At 44.5% G+C, this 19,509-nt stretch overlaps 1 protein-coding gene across 2 annotated transcripts in view; it reads right to left on the minus strand.

The window, feature by feature from the left end:
* ANGEL2 (angel homolog 2) overlaps positions 1 to 18,879 on the minus strand; it is a 31,296-nt gene extending 12,417 nt beyond the window's left edge. Inside the window, exons 1-3 of one of the 2 annotated variants that reach the window (XM_065401086.1) lie at positions 18,790 to 18,879; positions 13,644 to 14,131; positions 6,147 to 6,400 (exon numbers count right to left, since the gene is read on the minus strand). In XM_065401086.1, coding sequence (XP_065257158.1) covers positions 6,147 to 6,400; positions 13,644 to 14,131; positions 18,790 to 18,851 — 804 coding nt within the window. In that variant the 5' untranslated portion in view covers positions 18,852 to 18,879. Of the gene's footprint in view, positions 1 to 6,146; positions 6,401 to 13,643; positions 14,132 to 18,645; positions 18,683 to 18,789 lie in introns of those variants that run through there. The other variant, XM_065401087.1, reaches the window with a different exon arrangement.
* Positions 18,880 to 19,509: the final 630 nt, after the last annotated feature.

Consider the following 19,509-nt stretch of genomic DNA (forward strand, 5'->3'; position numbering starts at 1 on the left):
CAGGGGCAGGCAAACTTTTTGGCCTGAGGGGCGCATCGGGTTTTGTAAATTGTATGGAGGGCTGGTTAGGGGAGGAGGTCGTGGGCTGGCCCCCACCTCCTATCTGCCCCCCTCCCTCCGGGACTCCTGCCCCATGCACACACCCCTGCTCCCTGTCCCCTGACCACCCCCAGGCCCCCGCCGCCCCATCCAACCCCTCCTCTCATTCCTGACAGCCCCCCTGGCACCCCTGCCCCATCCAACCACCCTTCTCCCTGTCCCCTGATGCCCCATCCAACCCCCCCTCCTTCCTGACTGCCCCCCCCGGGATCCCTGCCCCCATTCAACTCCCTGTCCCCCCCCCGACCCCTATCCACACCCCCGCCCCCTGACCACCACCCTGAACTCCCCTGCCCTCTATCCAACCTCCCCTGCTCCCTTACCGCGCTGCCTGGAGCACCGGTGGCTGGCGCCACTACAGCCGCGCCGCCCAGCTGGAACCAGGCCATGCCGCCGCCACCACGCAGCACAGAGACCAGGTCAGGCCAGGCTCTGCAGCTGCGTTGCCCCAGGAGCTCACAGCCCCACCACCAAGAGCATTGCGCCGGTGGCGGAGCGAGCGAGCTGAGGCTGTGGGGGAGGGGGGATAGCAGGGGAGGGGCTGGGGGCTAGCCTCCCAGGCCAGGAGCGCAGGGGCCGGGCAGGACAGTCCCGCGGGCCGTAGTTTGCCCACCTCTGGCGTAGACACTACCTATGCCAACAGGAAGGATTATCCCAACAGTAGGGCCCTACCAAATTCACAGCCATGAAAAACGCATCAGACTGACTGTGAAATCTGGTCTCCCCCCATGAAATCTGGTCTTTTGTGTGCTTTTATCCTATACTATACAGATTTCACAGGAGAGACCAGCATTTCTCATATTGGGGGTCCTGACTCAAAAGGGAGTTGCAGGGGGGGGAGGGTCACAAGGTTATTTTAGGGGGGTTGCAGTATTGCCACCCTTACTCCTGTGCTGCCTTCAGAGCTCGGCAGCCAGAGAGCAGCGACTGTTGGCTGGACACCCAACTTTGAAGGCAACAGCACAGAAGTAAGGGTGGCAATACCATACGATGCCATCCTTACTTCTATGCTGCTGCTGGTGGCGGCTCTGCCTTCAGAGCTGGGCTCCCAGCCAGCAGCCGCCACTCTCCTGCTGCCCAGCTTTGAAGGCAGCAGCAGCGCAGAAGTAAGGGTATCAGTACCGCACCCCGCTCTACAATAACCTTGCGACTCCACCCCCCCCACACCCGCCCAGGTCCTTTTTGAGTCAGAACCCCTACAATTACAACACTGTGAAATTTCAGAATGAAATAGCTGAAATAATGAAATTTACTATATTTAAAACCCTCTGACTGTGAAATTGACCAAAATGGACAGTGAATTTGGTAAGGCTCTACCCATCAGAGTAAGTAATCCACCTCCCCAAGAGGCGGTAGCTAGGTCAACGGAAGAATTCTTCCATCAACCTAGTGCTGTCTACATGGGGACTTAGGTTGGTTTAACTACGCTGCTCAGCGGCGTGGATTTTTTATACCCTTGAGCAACATAGTTATGTTGACCTAACTTTCTATCACAGACCAGGCCTAAGTCTCATCTGAAAGAGACATGCATTGCAAACAACCATATTTCTCTAATCTCAGAAGAACTGATTCAGTCCTGCTGAATGTTAAGCCTGGGGAGCCTATGTATTTGAAACCTGAGACCAGCAGCAATTCTATCATTTAAGGATTTGATACAGTCCAAATAAGTATATTAGTGTAGTGTGTCTGCCTTCCAAATCAAGGATCCATACAGGAGCAGCTGCTCCAGTGCTTTTTCCACCAACAGGCTTCAAAGTATCACAGCAAGACTTCAGGAAGGGCTCCTATGATTCACTGAATACCTTGAACAACACATTACTATTCACACAAAATATGTTATTAAAAGAACATTAAGTTTGCAAAGCCAAGCAGTCAAAAGTTAGGAAGTGCCAGAAATAAGGTTGTCTGTGCAACCTTAATTCAGCCCCCCTGTGCACGTACATTATGATACAGTCTTTAATTACGTGATCACAGGACCTCTGCCTCAGTCAGTGCACAGGATGGATGATGCTCACTTAATGAGCTATTCAATATTTTGTTTTGTCCTCGTTCAATATATGGCTCTGGGCCTTATTTACTGGGCACTATTCAAACCCTGTTCTGAAGCACTTGGATACTATAGTGATGAGCATCACAAAAAAGCCCAAATGCTTCACAAATGTAAATCAATTTATCATCACAGTACCCTGGTGAGGGGATGGTATTATCCCTAACTTTACAGATGGGGAGCTGAGGCACAGTGAGATTAAGGTCAAAAGTACCCACTAACTTTGGGTGCTCAATTTGAGAAACCTGATTTTTCAGGGTGCCTAGCAGTTTGAATGTTGTATGTTTAAAGCACAGCTCCCACTGTCTTAGTGCCAGTTGTGAATGCTCAGCACTTCTGCAGGTCAGGCTCCAGAGTCTGAAGTTGGGCACACAGAAAATGGAGAATACATAATTACTGACCACCTCTGAAAAGTCTAGTTTCAGTGATTTCCCCAGCATCACACAGGAACTCTGTGGCAGAGGTAGAGACAGAAACCAATTCTCCAGGCCAACAGTCAACTGTCTGAACTACAAGTCCCCCCTTTCTGTTCCAGCCATCCTCTGCCTTATTCACTACGAACCTTCCATCTTCTGCAACAGATGAAGCAGGGTCCTACAGACAACAGTCTCCTTTACTACACACCCCTGATTCATCCCCAAAGCAGGTCCAGCCTGTACACTGAATGAGGCAGGAGTCCTGTGGAAAAAAATAGTATGTGATCATGGAACTAAAGATTGTATCAAAGTACACACAATGGGGCCGGATTAAGGTTGCACAAGCACCTTAATTCTGGCATTTTGTAATTTAAGTGTTGACTTTGCAACCTCCATAATGGTGTTTGTGTAACTTCCTAGGTTCTTAAAAAAAAACGGAAAAACAGAAATTTGATCATGTGGCACCATACTGACACCCACATGGGTTACCACCAGGATTGCAACCTTTAGATCTACCTCTGTCACGTAAGCTAACAGAGTAACTGATAGTGATAAGTTGTCATCCTGTGTGGGGACCAGCATTAGTGGGGGATGAGACCCAGTTTGCCAGTGGGTTTCACAGATATTGCTGAAAGCAGAGGAATGGGGAGACTCAGGAATCTTGGGTTCCACTGCAGGCTCTAGGGGACACTCTTCTTCCCATTTGCCCCCCAAACCCAAGCTTGACCCCTTCTGCCCCATCCATGTCTTAGTCCTGATTCCTCCTTACCCCTGACTCCTTGTCCCAATCCCAGTCTGTCTCCACTCCTTGGGCTTCTCATGCCAGTCTCCCCCTCCAGCCCTGCTGAGTCCCAGTCTCCACTCCACACATTCAGTTCCAGTCTCCTTGCCCAGCCAGTCCCAGTTCTCCACCTGTACCCCAACTACCTATCAGCCCTCTCTCCCCTCCTCCAGTCCACTCCCCCCGTCCTCTCCCCATCCTCAGTCCCAATCTCCTTGTCCAACCTGTCCATTTCCCCTCAGTTCTTGGTCTAATTTCAATCTCCCATCCCCCTAAGACAAGTGGCTCCCAGTAACCCTGCACCCCCTTCACTAGCTGCCAGTCTCTTTGCCCAGCCAGCCCATCTCCCCACTCCAACTCAGTCAGTCCCCCTGCAGCCTCCCAAATCCCAGATTTCTTGTTCCAATCTACTCTTCCTTCTCCCATCCGGATTTTGTGCCCTCATAATTCAAATCAGATAGCTTCTTCCTCCCTGCTGTGCTGCTACCAGCAGGGAGTCACAGAAAGCACAGGAGTGACAGGCTCCATGCTTTGTTCCAGTGCAAGCCCTACTCCAGAGCAGCCAAGAGAGCAACAGTTAGGGCTTGTCTACACTGGCAACGTTAAAGTGCTTTAACGTGGCTTGTGTAGTCGCGGCAGAGCTCTAAAAAACCACCTCTACAAGGGGCGTGGCTCCCAGCGCTGGTGCACTGTCTACACTGGCGCTTTACAGCGCTGAAATTTGCTGTGCTCAAGGGGGTGTTTTTTCACACTCCTGAGTGAGAAAATTGCAGCGCTGTAAAGTGCCAGTGTAGACAAGCCCTTACAGGGAAAGTCTTTTTGAATCCCTGAGCACGCTCCAGCCCATGGCTACAATCATCCTACGGGGATGGCATATGGTCAGTCTAGTCAGCACTGAGAGGGGCTCGGAGAGGATAGAACTGTCAGATTTCAGCAGTTAAAAATCAAAGTCTCTATTATGCATTTGCAAACTGATTATTTTCCCCGAAAGGCTTATAACTTGGCCAAATTCGGGTGGATTTTTTCAAGGCCAGCAAAAGCTGCATCTCTGACACAAAGGCCTCCCGTTGCTGCTCCCCACCCCTGCACTGCCATATTTCAAATCCCCACCACTCCAAAGCATGTGGGAACTACAATTTTTCAAAGAAAAGTTCACCAGAATGTAACATGGCAAAATAATACATTTTTCCCTGGCTCCATTCTTGCAAACAATTGAACTGTTTGGCTGAAATGTTCCAAGAAAATTCAATGAGGCAGACACCCAGTAGGGAAAATTTTAGCCCAAATGGTTAGTTACAAGACCCTATTTTCAGTTTAATTATAATGGAAACTGTCAGGCAACCTTAAAAGGTAGTGCTACCAGCCCTGCCTATAAACAAACATTTATATTGTGCTAGCATCGATAGCGCCAACCAGACTAGACTAAAACGTGTACAGGGCTGTACAAACACACAGTAAAGGACAGTCTCTTCAAAGATTTTACAATCTGAACAACGATATAACAGGTGGACAAAACAGGCAAGTTCGTGTGGTGTGGAGAAGACAGGATAACAACAGCAATGTGCACAATTCTTAGCCAATCAGGAGCAGCAATCACAATTTGTCACCAACATTCTCAGGTTACCATTTCATATATACATTAAGGAAGGGGAGAGATTTAAAGGAGGATGAGGTAAGCAACTTTCTAGATTTTGACTGAGATCTTTTTCCACTCATAATGGGCAGCATAGGAGGAAGTGCTTGTTGCAGAAGTGGGCAATCAAGCCTGGCATCACTTATGAAGGAAAGGCAGGAGTTGACCTTGCGATAAATTAAAAGATCTGATAGGTAGTGCAGAAGTAGGTTGTGAAGGACTTTGCGAGAGCTGCTGCAAGCAAGATGGTGTTCTTAACAGCAGCATTTTGAATGGACTTAAGTGATGAGGTTGTAGGCACTGAGAGAAGAAATTACAATAGTTAAAGTGTGAAGCAATCAGGACTTGGATAAGAATTTTGGTAGCATGGACAGAGAGGAAAGACTGGATCTTAGAGGAGTTGTGCAAGAAAAAAGTGGGAAGATTTGGACATGGCCTGGATGTGTAGGTTTGAAGAGAGGGCTGAGCCAAAGATGAAGTAAAAGTTACAGGCCTGAGTGATAGACCGCTGTCCACTCCAATAGAGAGGCAGGAGAGAAGCTAGTTTCAAGAGAAAATAATGAATTCTGTTTTGCCCATGTTAATTTTTAGTAGACAGCTAAACATCCATGATGAGACATCACAAAAGACAAGCTTAAATGAGGGGTGAGGTCTAGCGTGGAGAGGCAGATCTGCAGGTCATCAGTATAAAGATGGTAGTCAACCAAAGATAAGATACTGAGGGAGAAGAGGAGATTGCCAAAGGCAGAGCCCTAGAGAGGACCTCCCACTGAAAGGGAGGGAAGGAGGATGATGACCCACTGAATAAGACACCTAAAGGGTAGGAAGAGAATCAGGAAATGAAGTCATGAAAGTGCAGGAATGATGGGATAATGAGAGACTATGTTTGACCGTCGAAGCATGAAGGACAGTTTCAGAAGTGCATGTGTAAATATAGTAGTGAGGATTACAGTAACACTACCAGTGGCTACTGCCTCAGGCTTAGATCACTCAGAAAACACTACTTTGGTAAACATGAACCAGCAGTACTAATAAGCATGACTTGATAACTTAAAGGACAGCTGAATCCATTAGACAGCTTATCTACTAGATCACACACAATCCAAAACTACTCTTGCTACACGTTGAATATATTGTTCTCAATAAAACCTGTGTTAGTTTTCCACTTACATCTGCATCCAGTTGTTTGATTTCCCGTAGAATGTTGGGAAATCTATAACCCCACATTAACACCGGCTGTCTGCAGTGTTTATACAGGTGGAAGTTATCTTCTAACAAATTCTGTGAAAGGATATTGTAGGACATCACAGTAAAATCAAACTTTCCTTTGTCTTCTGTATTGTTTTGGTCAATTTGCTTATCTTCAAGAATCTTCATTGTTTTACTATGGTGACAGAAATACTCCCAATGTCTTTTGATCAGGCCTGTTAAAACATTAAATACCAAAATGAATGATCATGTAATACATTTGCATTACCATATGTTGATCTTACAACTTGTTCATATGCGACATATTGTACTTAAGGAATCATTATTCCTCGAGAGCTCCCTTTGCTTAAACAAATTATAGGCAAATTTGTATCTCATGATTAGAAATATTTCAGACCTTTCATTTGAGATGGAAATAATAAACTGCTCATATAAACTGCATAATTTGTAGCCACTGTATGCCCCACATTTCAGACTTCTCTGAAGTTGGAGTAACCTGATATATCCTATGAAGCTCATTATGGCCAGTTTCCACAGATATGCTACTCATAGTGTTTATAACTCTCCTGTAAAGTTTGGGGATTAGAGAGACTCAAAAGCTTCCATATGGTTCTAAATTTGGAGCCACAAGAACCACTGAAAATGCCATCTTGCCTCTTTGCATTATCTCCTATACAGTATCAAGAATGGTAGAGGATCTGGAAGCAGGTAGCAAAACTGATACTCTTATTTAAGGGCTTGTCTAGACTACAAAATTAAGTCGACTTTATCTAATTCGACCTCGAGCCTCCGAATTAATTAAATCAATTGTGCGTGGCCACACCATGCTCATTGTCTCGATGGAGTGCGTCCTCACTAGCAGTGCCTGCGTCGATGCACAAAGCAGTGCATCGTGGCTAGCTATCCCAAAGTGCGACTTGCCACAGTGTGTTTTGGAAAGTTTGTGCAATGTCTCATGGGACCAAAACATTGTCGCAGGGGAGAATAGGAACATTGCTTCAGCATCCCATAATGCACTGTGCTCAATGGCAAACAACCAGTGGTTTTCACCCTTAAAACCGCCACGTGTACGCCATAACTCCAGAAGCATGGAGCCTGCTCAGTTGTGCACTCTTGCTGTGAGCGTCTCAAACACCTCGCGCCTTCTCCTGCATTATTTCCAGAGCCGAAGTAGGGTCCGCTGCGTAGAACATAGCGATGTACTGCAGGCAGCCCTGCTGCAAGCCATTGAAAAACAATTCACAATTGCTACTGGCAGTCACAGAGCAGCTGCACTCTGAGCACCGTTTCTGGTCCCATGAAACAAGCACTGACTGGTGGGACCGCATCATTTTGCGGGTATGAGCAGTGGCTGCAGAACTTTCGAATGCAGAAGGCCACCTTCCAGGAACTTTGTGCAGACCTTTCCCCTGCCTGCAGTTCAGCAACACAAAAATGAGAGCTACTCTGACAGTAGAGAAGCGAGTGGCAATCGCTGTTTGGAAGCCTGCAATGCTAGACAGTTACCGGTCAGTGAGGAATCAATTTGGAGTAAGTAAATCAACCGTGGGAGCTGCTGTGCTCCAAATGTGCAGGGCCATTAATCGACTTATGCTATGAAGGGTAGTGAGTCTGGAAAATGTGCAGGACATAGGGAACCCCATTGCTGCAAAACCATCCACTAACTGCGGTGGGGCGATAGATGGCATGCACATCCCCATCTTGGCTCCAGACCACCTTTCCAAAGAGTACATAAACCCAAAGGGATACTTTTCAATGGTGTTGCAAGCACTAGTGGATCACAGGGGGCGTTTCACCGTCATCAACGTAGGATGGTCAGGAAACGTTCATGACACGTGCATCTTTAGGAACTCGGGTCTGTTCAAAAAGCTGCAATCAGGGACTCTCTTTCCAGACCACAAAATGAACATTGATGATGTTGAGATGCCTACACGTATCCCGGGGGACCCGGCCTACCCCTTGCTCCCCATGGCTCATGAAGCCATACACTGGCCGTCTGGACAGCAGTAAGGAACGGTTCAATATAAGCTCAGCAAGTGCAGAATGGTGGTTGAATGTGCCTTTGGTCGTTTGAAAGGGCGATGGAGACGTTTACTAACAAGGCTGGACCTTAGCAAAGAGAACATCCCCATGGTTATAGCTGCCTGCTGTGTGCTCCATATCATCTGTGGGGAAAAAAGGGGGAAAGTTTTCCGCAGGGGTGGGCAGTTGAGACAGATCACATGGCAGTCATTTTTGAGCAACCAGACACCAGAGCAATAAGAAGAGCACAGCAAGGGGCGCTGTGTATCTGCAAGGCTTTGAAAAGCCGTTTCAATAATGAGTCACAGTAATGTGAGCTGCTTGTCTGCATTGTGCTTTCCCAAACCTTCACCAGCCTTGTATTACTGTCCCTGTAAAGCCAACCCCCCACCCAAGCCCACTGCTTCTACTCAATAAAGAACATTTATTTCTCAAATCCATTTACTTTATTTAACAAACATAAGTAAAGAGGGAGAACAGAAAAAAAATGTAACCTTGGGGAAAAGGGGTTGTAAAGTTGGAACTGGAAAAACATTTTCAGCTGTGTAACATAACGCCTATTCACAGATCGTTGATGGTCTGGAATGCGGTGCCTTCTGTTCCTTGTACCCTCCCCGACGTAAGTGAAAGGGATAATGGACTTTTTTTGCCCACGCCTCATGGAACACTTGAGGGAGGGTGATTCTGCACCAGGCGATGATGGCTGGCTGTCCACCAGGGTCTGCAGAGGGACTCTACCCTTCTGCTTCTGTTCCTGCAGTTCAACCAGACACCTCAACATGTCTGCTTGGTCCCTCATAATCTGAAACATCTCATCCTGTTCTGCACGCTCTTGCTCATTGGAAGCTTTCCTGCTCTCCATTGTCCATGTCTAAGTTTTTGGACAGTGAAATTCTCCACGCTCTCCGCTCTGTTTCAGCTGTCCCGGAGGCGTTCACTATCTCGGTGAACATGTCCTCCTGCGTTCTCTTTCTCCTCCTTCTAATAAGCGAAAGTCTGCTCTCAGGTGTTGATGACACGCCAAAGGACACATTTCCAGCTCCTTTATTTTTTTCCCTATTTTTATGGGAAAAAAATAAAGGAGCCATTGTACATGAATAAAATGTTTCCATAACAAGGTCGTTTTCATAAAAAAAACCTTATTACACTAGATGCAAGCCATAACATAATCACAATCCATAACCATTCACTGTGCCATTTTGCTGCTCCAGCCATGGTGAGTAGGCCCCCCCTGGGTCATGGGTGAATGCACTTTTAATAAAGTTTATGGCAGGCTCATGTCGGGAGCAGAGGTAGCTAGTCGAACAATGGCCCTTCCCCATAGCACCACAAGAAGCTGTTTAAGAACAGGGGGGAGGAACGTTTTCACTCCCAAATTGCGGAATCGCTCATGTGGAGTCCCAGTCTCTTATCAGCCACTTTAAACTGCTTGCCGACCCATGCCGAGCACAGTAAAGGCACATTAGCGGCTGGGTGGTTTGGCGATCTGGAATGTGTGTGGTGGTGGTGGTGTCTATATGCCCTTTTTTTTCCTTATAAGAGCACTTTTAATGAGAACTTCCCTCCCGTTTTCCCTAGGCAACCCGATGTGATATCAGTCTCCTGAGGATAACAGAGGCGGAAAGGAAGGAGATGCTGCAAGCATCTGGGTATAGACCTGGTCCTTATACTGCTATGCTGTGTACCACAATGATGCCAGCAGAATTAATTTGGGAGTTGCATGGGAAAGTGTCCTTCCATGGTGGAAGAAATAAGACTGCCCTGCCCAGAAACCTTCTGCAAAGGATTGCAGAGTACCTCCATGAAAGTTTCCTAGAGATATCCATGGAGGATTCCCAGGCTATTCCAGTCCACCTAAACAGTCTTTTCCGGGGGCCACCCTCTGCGTAGCTGGAGTGGCCTCTTGTAAGCAGAGAACCACAGCACCTCGCTTTTTCTTCACAGTAAACATGCAATACCACCGAATGTGTGTGCCCACTAAAGTTTAACTGGACTTTGATTGTAACTGTACACTCACCAGAGGTGCCTTTCCTGGCATCAAGGTCAGCCACCGTGATGCCCTACGACCCACAGGGCTCCAGGGTTAAAAATCTTTCCTGGTTCTCAGGGAGAATGGATCCACCGCTTGCCTGTTTCCCATTCTCCTCCTCCTCTTCCTGATCCACCATATCGTCCTCCTTGTTGTCCCTAGACTCACATCTGTGAGGTGTCCACTTACTTGTGAGGATGCTGGTAGGGTCACCCCTGAGAATCGCATGCAGCTCGTTGTAGAGCCCGCATATGTGGGGTTCAGCACCAGAATGACTGTTCACCTCCCTTGCCTTCTGGTATGCTTGGCGAAGTTTTTTTATTTTCACATGGCAGTGCTGCGTGTCCCTCGTGTAGCCCTTCTCCCCCATTCCACGAGCGATCTTTGCATAGATGTCAGCGTTTCTTCTGCTGGATCGGAGCTCTGCCTGCACAGACTCTTCTCCCCACACAGCGATGAGATCCACCACCTCCTGTGCAGACCAGGCTGGAGCGCGTTTGGGGCGTGTAGTCTCCATGATCAGCTGTGCTCACGCTAGCAGGCTCCCAATGCTGATCAAACAGGAAATGGGAAATCAAAAATTCCCAGAGCTTTAGCCGGGGAGGGGCTGTTTACTGTGTACCTGGCTGCAGTGCAGCAGAGTTGAGAATGATCTCCACAGCGGTCACAGATGAGCATTGTGGCACACCACCTGGAGGCCAATTAAGTCGAATTACACAATGCTGCGTCTGCACTACCTCGTGAATTAAGTGCTATGCCTCTCGCAGAGGTGGATTACAGAAGTCAACATTAGAGGCGACTTAGGTCAGCGTAAAGGACCCAGTAGTTTAGACATACATTAACAGGTTGACTTAAGGTGGCTTCCTTCGACCTAACTTTTTAGTGTAGATCAGGCCTAAGGGAATCCTGCAGGGATGAGTATACCCCTGGGAAGCATTGACCATTTTTAATGAAAACTATTCAGTTCAACTACTTGAGATACAAGTATATTTTGACTATTTCCATGTAAGTTTATACATAGCCTGAGGCCAAAGATGTACTGTATGACAATTATGCCTCTTACTCCCTTGAAAGGAAGCTGGAAGACAGATACCTGAACTATGCACCAATTAAATATTTATGCCAGTGGCTGTCCCATCTCTGCTATTTAACTGTATTTGGGCTGTTCCATTCTAAATCCTAAAGTGGTCTTCTGTGATTAAGCACAGTGACAAAATTACCTCCCTGCCAAAGTAGACATTAATTGAATTCTTGACGTTTTTCCCCACACACACAACTGCCACTTCCAAACTGAAAGACAGTATAGGGAGGTATCGCCCAGAATCTTCTCAGCAATCTGAAGGACTTTCCAGAGAGAATACATTCCATCACTGGGACTCCACATCCTCAGAGGAGTGGGGAGAAGTTGCACATGCTAAGGTACTAAAGAAGGGGCACTGCCCATTGATCACTCTTTTTGCCTGTCATTCCACTTTCTGAATCCCTCCACTGACTCCTTTTTCCACCCTATTAAGTTTAATCTCTGATCCTCACATTTAAGGGCCTTCACAACTGTGTTCCTCCCTAATCAGATGCTCATTACTTATCACTTCTTTTCCTATGCCCTGTGCTCTACCACTGATGGCCCAGATGACACTCTCATGTCTGCTTCTCTGATGTCATTCTTGTGCACAGAATGTCCTCCTTGAGCTGATCTGTGAGACCACTATCCTCTCCTTCAAATCCCATTGCTGAGACTCCTGCAAGAACACAGCTAACTTAAGATGTCTAGGTGAAGGGTCAGTTCCAGATAGCTGATACATATCTAAAATTTAACATACATTTGCTTGTTTTGTATAAGTAATTTTATCCCTCTTCCCCAGAGCCATTGCAAGTCACTTGCCTTTCCAGGCAGTCCTCGACTTTACGACATTTGACCTACGATGAACAGCACTTATGACGTTTCTGAATTGACATCCTGATTCGACTTATGACCACAGGTTTCGACTTTACAACACTCGGTCCTGCAATGGAGATTGTGGTTCTGAGTTCCGACTTATGACGCAATTTTCAGGAAGCAATTGAGTCGTTAAGTCCGAGGACTGCCTGTATAGGACTTAATTCTGCAAGATGCTTTATGAAGGCACTCTTACATTCATGAAGAACCCTACTGAAGTCAGTGACACTCCAAACAGGCACCAAGACCTGCTTGTGTTGGGCAGCTTGCAGGACGGGGGCTCTAGACTAAGTTATTTGGACAAGGACTACATTTTCCAGACAGGCCTGATATTTTTCGTCTCCAAAAAAGTCTAGACCCCATACCAAAATTTCTTGCTGAGAACTGGGCGGGTGGGGAGTGTCACTGAATATATTTTATATACAGCATAATTGTTTATTTTGCTTTATTAAATTAAATATGTATACTACCAAGCACAATGCAGCCTATGAAGTCTGATTGAAGCCTCTTGGCATTTATAGCTACCACCAATTTCTCCTGGTAGCACCAGACGCTGGTATCCGAAAGGAGTCCATTAGAGAAAAGAACAGACGTGCCTCTTTGGGTGGAGGGAGGTATAAAGAAAATTCAAGGCATCAGAAGCAGCAACAAAACTTAGAAGTTCCTGCTGCTGCTGCTGGGTCAGAATACAGACACTAAACTGGGCTAGGGTAGATTAGATAAATGAGATGATTTTTCTTTTGCCTCCCTTCACCCCTTAAAAAAAAAAAAAAAAAAAAAAGCCATTCACAATGTCAAACAAGTCCCAGAATCAGATTATGTAAAAAAAAAAGTTCTTAAGCAAACAGTTGGGGACAATTTAGGAGGAGTATGTTAAAGTCAAAGTATTGAGAGACAATAGTTGCTGCAGACTTCACTGTGCTCTTAGCATCAAGCATGTTTACTTTAAATAATTAAGCATTCTGGCTCCCTGTTCATAAATAAGTCTATTGCTGATGCAGTGATTCTCACTTAGACCTGATAAGATTTGAATTGAATAGACCACATTGTTTTGAGTTGAGAAATTGTGCATATCTTACTGCACTATCTGCATAGGTGCACTTGATTCATGTTCAGATAGGTAAAGAAAACGGCAGCAAGGCCTGCTGAAATTATAATTTATCAAAATAAATGGCAAAACCAAATATGACCACTTGGTGGTGCCACTTCAAATAATAAGAGCCACCCTGATATCTCAAACAGCATGAGCTCAGCTCTGTCTGCCAGATTAGGGTTTTTGAGAGCACAAAATCAAAACAGTTTAAAGCTATACATTACAGTACTTGACATTTGTAATACCTTTTAAAAACCAACACCCTCCTGGTATAGTTGCCAGCAAAGAGGTGGAATACAGAGGGCGCTACAAAATGGTACTTAAAGCCTGTTAAATATATAAAGAAAACACTACAGAAATAGCAAACACCATTTTTACCTCTTGTGTTTGCAGTATTTTCTTTTTCATTTTTTGGTGGAGTAGAAAGACAGAGTGCTTCATTCTGAGTAGAGCTGCTAATTTCTTCATTAGGACTGCAAACATCATTCTGACCACTGTGTCTTCTCCTTTTTGAAGAAGGTTCATCTCCCTCGGATTTCATATTAGGATTTGAGAGATGAAAAGAAGAGTTGTGTGTGAAGTTATCAGGTTGCCAGCTCCAGTACTGAGGCGGTCTCCAAGGCCCAAAAAAGTGAGGCGGTCTCCAAGGCCCAAAAAAGTGAGGCGGTCTCCAAGGCCCAAAAAAGTGAGGCGGTCTCCAATTCACTGTAAAATCAGCAGTGCTGAGATACGGAGCCCAAGAATAGTGATCAGCCCACCTTATAGAATTGGAGATACGACTGTTCCAGCAGAATCTTTGAGGGCTATCCCAGTGGGCAACCCAATCTCTGCCCAGCCTCTGCATGTGACGGGGCAGCATGGGGTGTCTACAACAGAAGAATATATTACTTAAAAGCATACTGCTCTTTATTCAACTAAGTCTGCTTACAGAACAAGAGATGCAGACTACTGTCCGCAGGTACAATTTTTCCTAAGTTGCTGATGGTGATTTCTTATAGGATATTTCTTCCCCATATACTGATTTATATAAAGATAGTGGGAAATAACATTTTCCATTTAGAACTCACTCAGAAGCTTGGATGCACAGAATAAGAATCTGATTATCAGATCCAATCACTTTTTATAAACCTGTCACTTCTTCCTTCAGTTACAATTTAAACAGTTGGCCTATTTAAAAGAAAAATAGACTAACAAGCCATGTTATAACTTTTTTCAGATTTGATTATGGTTTTTCATTCAGTTCCTGTATGAGGAGTACTAATGAGAAAGCTCAGAAGGTAGGTACAGTATTTTAGTATGCTGGGACATCATCTATCCTATACAGGTTCTTATACCACACACTTCAGTGTAGAAGTTTCCTGTAGAAAAGAAAAGCTGTCACTGAACATATTCAGAAGTGGGTTTCCTCTATATAGCATATTTGGCTCTTTACCACCACAAAGAGGTTTAATTTTTCTAAATGGTCTGTTGCTCTTTAAAACTAAATTTTGAGCCTAAGGAGGTGACATGCTAATAAATGATAATAAAAATAATCAAGGATGGGGTGAAGGGGGGGGGGGCAGGGAAGAGAAGAGAGAGACTGAGCCTGTGTCCTTTTTTAATACATAAAAAGGCTTGAAAATATTTAATTTTTTTTCCCCATTAAAGGTTCTCTTGGTAAAAGTTCAAGACTGCAGACTAGTGGAATGGGTTTATTATTATTCTCAGTTTAAATTATCTTGGACAGATAATTCACTTATTTTTAAACTGCCTTTTATACTCAATTACCTTACTGTACCAAGATATGTGGACAGGTGTCTTAAAACAAAACAAAAAACTGAAATCAACTACAGCTGGGTAAAGAATGATCAGAAAAAACATCTTCTGACAATTTACCTATTTTTGTCTGTACAAAACAGCATAATTGGAGCAATTTTACAAAGTTTCAAGATTTTTTGAGGACATTTTGCATGATTTTTTTTCATTATAGAGGGAATTTGCAAAGAATCAGAGATCCACTTACCCTCAATAAGCCACACTTGTGATTTTTTTAAAATGTGCTAGAGGCTTACAAAAAGCCACGTCTACTGAGTTAAGCACAAGGCTGGGAGCTAGACAGTTCTAAGTTCTAGCCCCACCTCTGCTACTGATTTGTATAACCCTTCACACTCATAGCACTTTAAGAACATAAGAACAGCCATACCGGATCAGACTAATAGTTCATCTAGGCTGGTATCCTGTCTTCCAACAGTGGCCAATAGCAGGTACTTCAGAGGGAAAGGCCAGAACAGGCAAGCATCAAGTGATCCATCCCCTGACATCCTTCCCAGCTTCTGGCAATCAGAGGCTAGGGACACAGAGCATGGGGTTGCATCCCTGACCAGCTTGGCTAATAGCCATTGATGAACCTATCCTCCAAGCACTTGTCTAATTCTTTTTTGAACCCCATTATAGTTTTGGCCTTTACAACATCCCCTGGCAATACAGGATGATTGTGTTTGTAAAGAAGTGCTTCCTTTTGTTTTAAATCTGCCGCCTAATAATTTAATCGGGTGACCCCTGGTTTTTGTGTTACATGAAGGAGAAAATGTCACTTCCTTAATCACTTTCTCTACACTAGTCATGATTTTATAGACCATCATATCCCTTCTTAGTTGCCTCTTTTCCAAGATGAAAAGTCCTAATCTTTTTAATCTCTCCTCATATGAAAGCTGTTCCATACCCTTAATATTTTTGTTGTCCTTTGCTGCACCTTTTACAATTCTAATAATCTTTTTTGAGATGCGATCACTAGAACTACACACAGTGTTCAAGATGTGGGCGTACCATGGATTTATATAGTGGCATTATGATACTTTCTATCTTATTATGTATCCCTTTCCTAATTGTTCCTAATATTATTAGCTTTTTTGGAGACTGCTGCTGCAGCTTGAGCAGGTGTTTTCAGAGAACTATCCACAATGACTCCAAGATCTCTGTCTTGAGTGGTAACAGCTAATTTAGACCCCATCATTTTGTATGTATAGTTCAGATGATGTTTTTTGATGTGCTACTTTGCATTTATCAACATTGAATTTCATCTGCCATTTTGTTGCCCAGTCTCACAGTTTTGTGAGATCCCTCTGTAAATCTTCACAGTATGCTTTGGACTAGGGCTGTCGATTAATCACAGTTATCTCATGGGATTAACTCAAAAAAATTAATCGTGATTAATTTCACTATTAAACGATAGAATACCAACTGAAATTAACTATTTTGGATGTTTTTCTACATTTTAAAATATATTGATTTCTATTGCAACACAATACAAAGCGTACAGTGCTCACTTTATATTATTTTTATTACAAATATTTGCACTGTGAAAATGATAAAAGAAATAGTATTTTTCAATTCACCTCATACAAGTACTGTAGTGCACTCTCTATCATGAAAGTTGAAATTACAAATGTAGAATTATGTACAAAAAAAACTGCGTTCAAAAAAATAAAACAATGTAAAAGTTTAGAGCCTAGAAGTTAATCTTTTTAATCATTTGACAGCCCTTCTTTTATGAACATTTATGAACATGTAGAACAGCACTGGTCTCAGTACTGATCCTTAGGGGACACCACTATTTACCTCTCCATTCAGAAAACTGACCATTTATTCCTATCCTTTGTTTTCTGTCTTGTAACCAGTTATTGACCACGAGAGGACCTTCCCTCTTATCCCATGACTGCTTAAAAAAAGTTTCTAATGAAACAGTTAAATAGCATTGTCTCAGTTTTCCAGATGGAGAAATTGAGTATCAAAGAGATTATCCTCTTATAAAATCAATGTCTGAATCAGAATTAGAACCCAGATTTCCTTGTTTCCAGTCCAGGCCTAATAAACTAAGCCACAGTGCCACAACACAAGTCATAGTTTTTCTAAACCTCAGTTTCTCCACCTGTAAAATGGACACAGGGATATTTATTTATTTCATAATTAAATAAATAGCATTTACAAGTAAAAAGTACTAAGGCTAGTAACTGTCAAAAGCAGGGCTAGACACAAAAGCCTCCTGGCTTCCACTTTGTCTGGATAAGCATACTTGTGGGCCTCAATTGATCCAATTTCTCCTCCTCTAGCAGCAACTTTTTATTAGAAGCCCTCCTGGTCATTTACACAGAGAAACTAATATAAATGGAGTAGAGTGCTCTGCTGCAGTTAGGATATAAGTGATGTTCACACCACTTTGTGATGAGTTCTTAGAAAGCTTGTTTTATAATCACTCAGATTAGATTTTGTTCATAGTTCAAATTTAAAGCCTCTTACAGCCATACATTTTTTAATTAAATGTTTTCCTGTTTGGGAAACCACAGGTGAATTGCAAAGAGAAGTGCAAAACTGTGCTTGATTCAATTTTATGACCTGAATGCCTCCAATCCAAATTCTAGTTAGTGGGGCATTTAGCATATAAACATGATCTTCATTCACTTTCAAATTTCCCACTGCAGTTTAGTTTTAAGCATTTGCTTGCATTTATGAGCGGTCTTCCAGTTTTTGGTATGGCATTAGATACGCATAATTAAAGTTAGGTCAGTTAAAGTTACTGTCAAGTTGCTGCTCATGAAATTGCAGAGACACCATTGACTTGAAATCATATTGTCTCACTAATGTAATGATACTTTCATAACAGGCTAACTGTGTCACTGGAAAAATACATTAAAAACTTCAGCTCTGTGTTGGTTAAGACAACTAAAATATTTTGCTGGGTCCCACTATTAAATAATTTCACTCAACTGTTTATCACAAGTAGTGAGAGGTTTGAGATGAGATGCATGTGTAGTGAAACAAAATTATTCTGCTGAACTCATGATTTTAACATTTAGATTACCTTTCTTAAATATATTTATCTTTCTCTCTATATATTTTAAATACAGTTCAACCAAAAATTCAACTGATTTAAATAAATAAGTTATCTGCCTATGATTTGCTGCTCTCATTCAAAGTCTGCAGCTCTACTTTATTGGGATAAATATTTATTTCCCCAAAATAACTAGGTGTTGCTGTGTGTGATGCCATTAGGTACTTATATGGAACAGCACCCCAGAGTTTTAATCTTTAATTCTCACTCAATTTATTTTGAAGTAGAACGAATTATTTACAGAGTTGCAAAGTGCATACAACACAAACTAAAGCATTTAGATACTCAAACCAGAGATTGTTAATGGCAGTTCCTCAAACGTGGACCATGTGGGAAAGTATCACTGCGTGCCCCTACCACGGGGACAGCGCGCCCCCTCTCCCATTGCTCCCCACTCCACTGGGCCCGCCTCTCCTGCCCTTCCCTCCGGGCCAGCCCGCCCCCAACACCCGCCCGCCACCTTAGCGCCCCTGCCCCTCAGGCCTAGGCCCCCCCGCGCCGGTCCGTGTTTACCTCCAGGCAGGGCGCCTCACTAGCCGCTCCAGGGAGCTCCTCTGGTCCCTACATCGCTCCCCCACTGGGGGTCATCCTAGAGCACCACCACCAGCTCCTTCCCCCCCACCCAGGGCCCGGCCTCCGGCCGCCTTCCGCACTGACCGGCCTCTTTCCCTGCAGCCGCACCGGCTGCAGCCCCTCCTCACACAGCGCCACGCTTCCATCGCCGCCAGGCGGCACGCATTGGGCCATGGGAGTCGTAGTTCTACCGCCTCGCCCCACTACGAATCGTTCCAGGAGGCCATTTTTGTTAAGGGACTATGACCAAGTCAGAACGCCGAAGCTGAGCGGCTATTTTTGTTTAGGGCAGTGGCTCCGTTTCTTGACTGTTGGACGGCCATCTTGATTACGGGCAGGAGGCTGGGGGCCATCTTGATTTAGGGCTGAAGCCGGGCATAGAGGCCAGGGCTGTAGCTTGGTAGCCATCTTTGCTCTGGGCACACTGCAAAGGCCTTTATTTTAATGTGTGACTTAATTGCAACAGGGGAATGGTGACTAGTAACTAAGAAAACCCTATGCCCCCCATGGCCCTGTCTGGCTGCTACCACTCTGATACCTGAGGGCAGAGGGTGCCTCTAAGCCTAATGTTTATCCTCAGTGACTTACCTTGTCCAGAAATGCCTGGGGATTGGGTGACTTTACTCTGCCACCTGCTAGTGTTCATTGTTTGCACTGGAGGCTTAACAGTTGCACCAGAGCCTTAACAATGTTATTGTGAGTCACACAATATTTGATCAAGTATCTGAAGAAGTGAGGTTCTTACCCACGAAAGCTTATGCTCCCAATACTTCTGTTAGTCTTAAAGGTGCCACAGGACCCTCT

The sequence above is a fragment of the Emys orbicularis genome, chromosome 3 (assembly GCF_028017835.1).
Source record: "Emys orbicularis isolate rEmyOrb1 chromosome 3, rEmyOrb1.hap1, whole genome shotgun sequence".
In the NCBI taxonomy this organism is placed as follows: domain Eukaryota; kingdom Metazoa; phylum Chordata; order Testudines; family Emydidae; genus Emys; species Emys orbicularis.